We start from the raw sequence: 8,030 nt of genomic DNA, 5'->3' as shown, positions 1-8,030 counted from the left end.
GAAAACAGCCGAATTGCCAGACGGAGGAGGCGTTTTCAATCAGACACGGAGAACCCTGGAGAATCCCTAGCAAAAAGCCAGGATCGGCAGCTAGAGTGGGACCAGCAACAGGCCAAAAGCAGACTGTCGACAAGCAGTAAGACTTAACACACGTTCTGTGATCAGATGTCCATTTTAACTCCTAAATTATAGCATTAGTTTACTTTCAGTAGCTCTTCTATGCCGTATGAGTCAAATGCTTCCCACAATCGAACCTCCAGGCTCATTGTTCAGCAAATGTTTATGTTCCCTGTATCCAACTATCTTTTTATCACCTTAGTTAGAGAATAAATTCACTGTAATATAATCAAGAGCTGTGTGTGTTGCCTATTTCTAGTTCCTGCCAAGAGAATTGACCCTTTAGATATGAGACTGACTGACTGATTTAAGATAATTGAGCGATTATTAACTAACTGATCACTAGTAATAATTGTATAATTATTCAAAACTACCTAGAGGTCCGGAGACTCTAGGATTATAAGAACTCCGGTGGTGCCCTTAACGAGGAAATTTTGATTTTATGAATTTTAATTCATAATTGGGTATCAATTCTCATAAATTTATTAAAATGCATAACTAATAAATTTAGGTCTACTACATATGGTATATTATTATTATTATTTAAATTGACTGACTCTACCGTTTCACATCAAGCACATAGAGACTGTGCCCCTTTCCTGACCCCTATAGATGTAAATAAAACTTTTATTAGATTAATTAAATTTTTTTAGATTAATTTCATTAAATTAATTTTCAAGTTGTATTTATTTGTGAAATTGTTGGTCAAATTGGTTGGTAACATAAAAATAGTAAAATAGTTTATTTCCATTCACCATTTTTATAATTGTTTTAATATTAATGTATATTGTCTGCTACGTCGCAGAAGAGACTTACAAACTCATTTTCACTCTACAGCCTGTTGTATTGTGACAAATAAATCCACCTTCTACACTTGTAAATCCTGTGGATCCTGAAACACACATTTGTCATTAATATTGAGACCAATTTCTCTCCATAGACTTGTCTGATCTTTTAAATACATATTGGACGATATGGCCAAAAATGTTATCACGATAAAAAGTTTCATATCTTTCAATATCGATAATTAACACGATAATTATTGAAAATGATCAGGATAAATGTCAAATCATTACTTCTATCGAGTTTAAATGCAGATTTTTGCTCCCGAGTGAAAGTTGAAGAAACCTGATGGTTAATTGTGGTGTTCTTCATGGGCAACACTTGATGCCAAACAGTGGATCACTTTACAAATCTGAGGCAGAACATTCAAAACAATTATGATAAAATCTTTGTCAACAAATATGCACGAGTAAAATTAAGTAAAAGTTTTTTTCAGTCCTTTTTCTTCAACAAAATAAACATCTTAACAAATTTTTTTATTGATTCAATTTTTATTGTATGATTCAAGTGAATAAAATCATACATTTATTGAACATTTATTATATTGTTACTGAAAATAAGTATATCGCAATAATTATTGTTATTGTTTTATTGTCCAGGCCTAAATATTCTCTTCCTCCATATCCACCCTTCACTTCATCATGCGCTCCATCCTTCTCGCCCGTCATGCACGCCTGAACTTCTTCCTTCTTCACCCTCACCTAACAAGAACTTCCTCCTGGAAGAGGACCGGAGTGAAGAAGCAGGATAATGAGAGAGGAGGAGGAAGATGATGAAGGGGAAGGCAGGGACGAGGGAACGGCCTCAGGCTGTGGACGTGAGCAACAGGTTGGGAGAGGGGTGTAGCCGTGAATGAACACACGAAATAATCCATCATTTTATTTCTAGATTACTCACTCTACTTTCTTCCTTACTTTTCCTTCTTCTGTCACTGGAGGCTTAATATCTTTTCTGACAGTGGTGACATTTATGTAAATGTGTGTGTGTGTTCTGAGGTATAAAATAACCAGCAGCTCATTAGCCCCATGTCAGTGGAGTAATGAGAATCATCAGAGGTCTAATGAGCAGTAAGTGCGTAAGCATTACAGATGTGACTGGCTGCCACAGCCAGACTGCAGAGTGAGTGTGTGGGCGAAGGGGACAGAGTGAAGGAGACAGGGTAAAAGAAAGAAGGAGAGAAACAGTAGTGGAGTTATGAGAAGAGACAAAAAGACAAAAAAGGAAACCATGGAAGAGAAAAGCAGAAAGAAGATGAAAAGAAAACATTGCACTTGAGATGTGCAGAAGAGCTGGAGAAGAGAAATGACAAACAGTTCAGAGGTCGAGACAGAGCCAAGTGGTCGAGGGTCATGGGGACCACCGGTGTTTCTATGGCAACCAGCCTCATTACAGAGCTGGCTTAATCATAACATACCTCGGTGGAAACCGCAGCCAATCATGTGGCCGGAGAGTTAAAGGTCACAGACTGCCACGGACAGTAACGAGTGCTGATTGCATTACAGAGCAGCAGAGCCAGCACACAAGAGTCTGTCTGGGTTTAGTCCGGTTGGTAGACACACATGACTGACTGGTTTATTAAGTAATGGGATGCACCAGTATTTAGGGTGGTAGGGCAATGTGTTAAACCTCAATACTGTACAGACCGAAATGTGTCCAAAACACCAAGTATCGGAAATGGTCAATTACTAAAAGCTGGCATTAAAAGTTCAGTGTGTAAGTTCCCGAGTGGAAGTTGTTCCTCCGACTTCAGTGTGTGTTCACGTGCTCTTAAGTCGAAATGTGGAATTAACATGGACGCTAATACAAAGATTTGTTGTATTAACATTATCAGAGCGTATAAACAACACGCAGACATCTACAATATCTTATATCAATTTAATTCCTAAATCCAACAACAAAAAGGCTGTGTAAACTGTTAACATATGGACATCTTTTAATATCTTTAGATAATATAGATTACCCCTGGCAAGGTTTCATTATTTGTGTCTACTTATATATTTGTATACTCTTCTTTATGTCCCATGTACACTTTATTTCCCTTTTTGAAATAAAGATTTAAGAAGGGGAAAAAAATTCAGATTTTTTCCAACACCATATGAATGCACCATCAGACACCGCTCACCCCACCTTTTCCAAGCACGCAGGAGAAGCGATGGTGGCCAACACACTCGGTCGGCTCTTGTGCTAAAAATTCATTTTCTTTACTTATTCTTTGATCAGAAAGTTCCTTGTGTACATTTTGTCAATTTTTAGTCAACCACTGTGAACCAGCATTGTACTTCAAAATCAGTTAACTTTTATATTTTCTTTTAATCGCTTTTGAGATAATTCGTCTTCTACTGCATGCTACATAGTGCGAGAAATATTAGTAATGGTTTGTACAAATGATTACAAATAACACATTGATGACTCAGTGCTTGCATCACTTAAATTAACACAATGTCCACTCACTCATAAAACCCGTATTTCTTCAGTCACTGATCATCCACCACAAGGATCTCTAAACTCTACTCAACTACTTGTATGACACTTGCTGTTCAGTTGAAGAGTTTAAAAAGACCATGCTGTTGTGCTGTCTTACCCCTTTGACTCCCTTCAGGTCTCCTTTCAGCAGGCTGTCCAGAGGAAAGGTGATGATGTTGTTCATATTTTGAAACTGGAGGAGGGTGAGGAGCAAGACAGAGAAGAATTGAAAGGTTACAACAGCAGCAGAGTGAAAGTTAGGGGTGCCTGACGCCAGAGATGTAATCCTGAAATGTAATGTGTCCTGTGTGTTGTTTGAGTGTGTGTGTATGAGCGCAACAGGAAAGGAGAGAGGCACTCAGGTATACATGTGAGTTTTCTTCTTTTATCTTCAGTAAATGATGGTGATAGGAGGCTGAATGAGCTAAATGAGGTAAAACTTAAGACATAATGTCAGGAAATACCAATTATGAAAGCAATGTGGGACAATGAGTTAATTAAACTTTGCTAAGGTCTCTCTCATGTCTGAACATTTGCACCATATTTTTAATCACAAAGAAACTCCCCTGTTTGCAAGTTTCTGTTAAGGTCAGCCTGTGTGTGTGTAATGCTGTACATGTAATCTAGGAAGCTTGCTAAAGCTTTGAGAGATTACATCTTCGCGTCCAGGTCAGGTGGCAGCTCATATTTCTTTAATATAAAGTGTTGAGATAACACTAATACAAAATCTCAGGCCCCTGGTCTCAGTGAGAGTGTAGATACAGTGTCCAGGGGCAGCGACAGACCTGACATGATGGTGTCAAATATTTCTAATAAAGCTCTGGCTTCAATACAAAACCAGAGCAGGATCAGGTTGAATTAGATCCAGCAGATATTTGGGGTTGCAGCGGCTCTTTGGCCGTCTCAGTGGAAAACTACAGCTACCTCCGGAGGGCTTTATGTTCCAGCTGGACTTGGTATGTGCTTGGTGTGTGTGTGTGTGTGTGTGTGTGTGTGTGTTTGTGTGTGTGAGAGAGAGAACACACACAGAGACTCGAGGGGATTGAGACAATTAGGGACAGGATGGAAATCCATTTGTCCCAGAGGATTTTACCTCTCCTAACTACATAGACTCCTACGACCCACCAATACACACATTAGACACACACACACACACACACACACACACACACACACACACAGTGTAGAATCACCAGGTTTTTGAAGAGCGCAGTGAGCTCCTTGGTGAAGACGGAGAACTTGAGGAAAGCTGAACCCAGATCAGGATCATCTCTGTACACGCAGTTTTCTCCAAACTTCTCCAGGGCCTGAGTGTACTGCTCCTCATTCTCTACATGGGCTGAAAAACACACACACACAGATCAGGTTGACAGGTAGTAGTGATCAAACTAAGGTCTTTCACTCTCTGATTATTAAGTCAAAAAATCAATCCCTGGGTATTAATGTATGGCAGCCTTTCAGTGAACAGAGGTCCACGTTTCTGGCTGGTCAATACTTCCATCACAGGTTTTTCCCAGAGAGCAGTTTTGCTGAAGTGGTACGTGCTGCCCCACCACTGACTAGGCCGTTTTTTTACTTTTACTTCCCTGACTTTGAAACGTGCTGCGCTTATCAGTTAATGCAAAACAAAAGGCAGCAAAACTCTAGTTTTGCAGATACAGATTTTGATGTTTTAAAAGCCAATATATCAGCCGATATTCTTCTTCTTTTCAGAAACGCATAACATCAACAAACATTATCCCAAACATTTGTTATGTGTAGTTTTGAGACCTGACTAAGATAACATGACATAATGTAAACCCTTTCATGTAATCCTCAAATCCTCAATTTGTGGACAGTTATTTTAACTACACTTTGGGTTAATATATCATGGTTATGTTCGCCAAGCCACCTGAGGGCAGTGTCAGGTGATTGATAACAATATTGTAACAGCGGTTACTATTGTCTATTCCAAATATTCATTGTTTGATGACCTGATCAATCTAAGATGGCTGATATTGATAGCCATGTGATAAATGCCATTTAACAGAAATATGAACATACAGTCTCATCCAAAAGTATTAGAACGGTAAGGCAAATTCCTTTTGTTTTTGTTGTTCACTGAAGACTCTTGGGTTAAAGATCAGAACATGAGTATGAGACAAGAGTTCAGAATTTCAGCTTTTATTTCCTGGTATTCACATCTAGATGTGTTAAACAACTAAGGACATACCACCATTTGTATTGGACCACAGCATTCTTAGGTGAGCAAAAGTGATGGAACAAATAATCTTAAAGTAAATAACATTTAACATTTGGTGGTATATCCCTTGCTTGCAATAACTGCCTCAAGCCTGCGACCCACTGACATCGCCAAACTGTTGCATTCTTCATTTGTGATGCTATTCCAGGCTTTTACCGCAGCTTCTTTTAGTTCTTGTTTGTTTCGAGGTGTTTCTCCCTTCAGTCTCCTCTTAAGGAGGTGAAATGCATGCTCTATTGGGTTAAGGTCAGGTGATTTACTTGGCCAGTCTAAAACCTTCCTTTGTTTTGTTGGCAGTGTGCTTTGGGTCATTGTCCTGCTGCATGATAAACTTCCTCCCAATTAGTTTCAATGCATTTCTTCGTAAATTGGCAGAAAAAATATGTCTGTACACTTCTGAATTCATTCTGCTGCTACCATCATCAGTTACATCATCAATAAATATTAATGAGCCTGTTCCAGAAGCAGCCGTGCACGCCCAAGCCATGACATTAGCGCCACCATGCTTCACAGATGAGAATGTATGCTTCGGATCATAAGCAGTTCCTTTCTTTCTCCACACTTTGGCCTTTCCATCACTTTGTCAGAGATTCATCTTGGTCTCATCAGTCCATAAGATTGTGTTACAGAACTTTCACGGCTCATCTCTGTACTTCTTTGCAAATTTCAGTCTAGCCTTCCGATTCTTACTGCTGATGAGTGGTTTGCATCTTGTGGTGTGGCCTCTATATTTCTGCTCTCTGAGTCTTCTTCCAACAGTGGATTGTGATACCTTCACCCCTACACTGTGGAGGTCGTTGGTGATGTCACTTACTGATGTTTTGGGGGTTTTCTTCACAGCTCTCACGATATTTCTGTCATCAACTACTGGTGTTTTCCTTGGCCGACCTGTTGGATGTCAGATGTTCAGTCCACCAGTAGTTTCTTTCTTTTTCAGGACGTTCCAAATTGTTGTGCTTGCTATACCCAATGTTTGTCTAATGGGTCTGGCCGATTTTCCTTCTTTCTCAGCTTGATAATGGCTTGCTTTTCTCCCATAGACAGCTCTCTGGTCTTCATGTTGGGTTATCCTCTTTAACAGGAAATGCAGTCTTTATAGGTTTGAACCGAGGATGAAAACTTAGACTAGTCATGCAGAGCTATTTAACGTTTGGACAATCAACCTAAAAGGCAACACATGGGCAACAAGAAATATCTGTCAGTCACATAGTTTTGCTCACATGAAAAATGGGCGGGTTCAAACAAAGGGTGGTCTGTCCTGAGTTCTTTAACACATCTAGATGTGAATACCACGAAATGAGAGCTGAAATTCTGAATTCTTGTCTCATACTCATCTTTTGATCTTAAACCCAAATGTCTTCAGTGAACAAAAACAAAGGAATTTGCCTTACCGTTCCAATACTTTTGGGAGGGGACTGTAAATAACAATGCAAAGGTACATATTACAGCATTAAATTGCAAAGTTTTACATACATACATAGACAATTTTGCTTTTTTGTTTTCTAAACAGGGACAGCATAGGTCAAGGACCCAATAAAGAGTAAATGAGAATATCCCAGAGGGTAGTGGAAGTGACAGTGACAGCAGTAATGAGGACTATGTGCCAGAAAACCCCAGGTCTGAGACAGAAAGTGAAGTGGAGAACAATACAGAGAGAGTACCGGAGAGATCACAAGAGAATGAGGCACAGGGTGAGATGAAGTGATTCAACATTAAGTCAGATAAGGATAAAAATATAAATGAGTTGTTACTTTATCAGCAGTGAATGTTTTCTATTACTTAGCCTCATTGTTATTGGGTTTCCGCATATATGTTACTACAGTTATAAATACCACTGATTGTTTTCTCTCTCATTGTTCCTAAATTATTATTATGATTGTTAGTTTGCAATGTTTGTGCTCAACATGACAACAACAAAAAAACATAATATTCCATATTGTCAGGTGTGGCAATTTACGCGTTTGTTGCATGGTGTCTACACATAAGGACAATTTTAGCACAATTTTGAGTATTAAAAACAATCTTCAAGGATGTTTGGACTCTTTTTTATTCTGACATTTTTTACAAACTAAATAAGTAATTTAACAATAACTAATAACTATAACTATTATATTTGAAAATAATTGTTAGTTGTCATCCCACTACTGACAATAAAAAAAAAAAAAAGAACAGAGACAATGTAAACGTTGAGGTGAAGGAAGTGCGAGGCTTTTTAATTTTTAGGGCCCGAGCACGACCGTGCGAGGTCCCTATTGAATCTGCTCGGATTATTAGGGCCCGAGCACGACCGTGCGAGGTCCCTATTGAATTTGCTCGGATTATTTTTTTTTTTTTTTTTTTTTTTTTTTTTTTTTTTTTTTTTTTT

General features: G+C 38.7%; 1 protein-coding gene across 3 annotated transcripts in view; it reads right to left on the bottom strand.

Annotated features, from left to right (window-relative positions):
• The window catches only part of asap2a (ArfGAP with SH3 domain, ankyrin repeat and PH domain 2a), a 77,751-nt gene that overhangs the window by 32,151 nt on the left and 37,570 nt on the right, over positions 1-8,030 (bottom strand). For all 3 annotated transcript variants that reach the window (XM_046062787.1, XM_046062788.1, XM_046062789.1), the window contains exons 3-4: positions 4,617-4,762; positions 3,542-3,616 (exon numbers count right to left, since the gene is read on the bottom strand). In XM_046062787.1, coding sequence (XP_045918743.1) covers positions 3,542-3,616; positions 4,617-4,762 — 221 coding nt within the window. The remainder of the gene's footprint in view (positions 1-3,541; positions 3,617-4,616; positions 4,763-8,030) is intronic.

This window comes from Micropterus dolomieu, linkage group LG11 (genome assembly GCF_021292245.1).
Source record: "Micropterus dolomieu isolate WLL.071019.BEF.003 ecotype Adirondacks linkage group LG11, ASM2129224v1, whole genome shotgun sequence".
NCBI lineage: Eukaryota > Metazoa > Chordata > Actinopteri > Centrarchiformes > Centrarchidae > Micropterus > Micropterus dolomieu.
The sequence above is the reverse complement of the archived record's forward strand: the minus strand, read 5'-3'. Positions and strand labels throughout refer to the sequence as shown.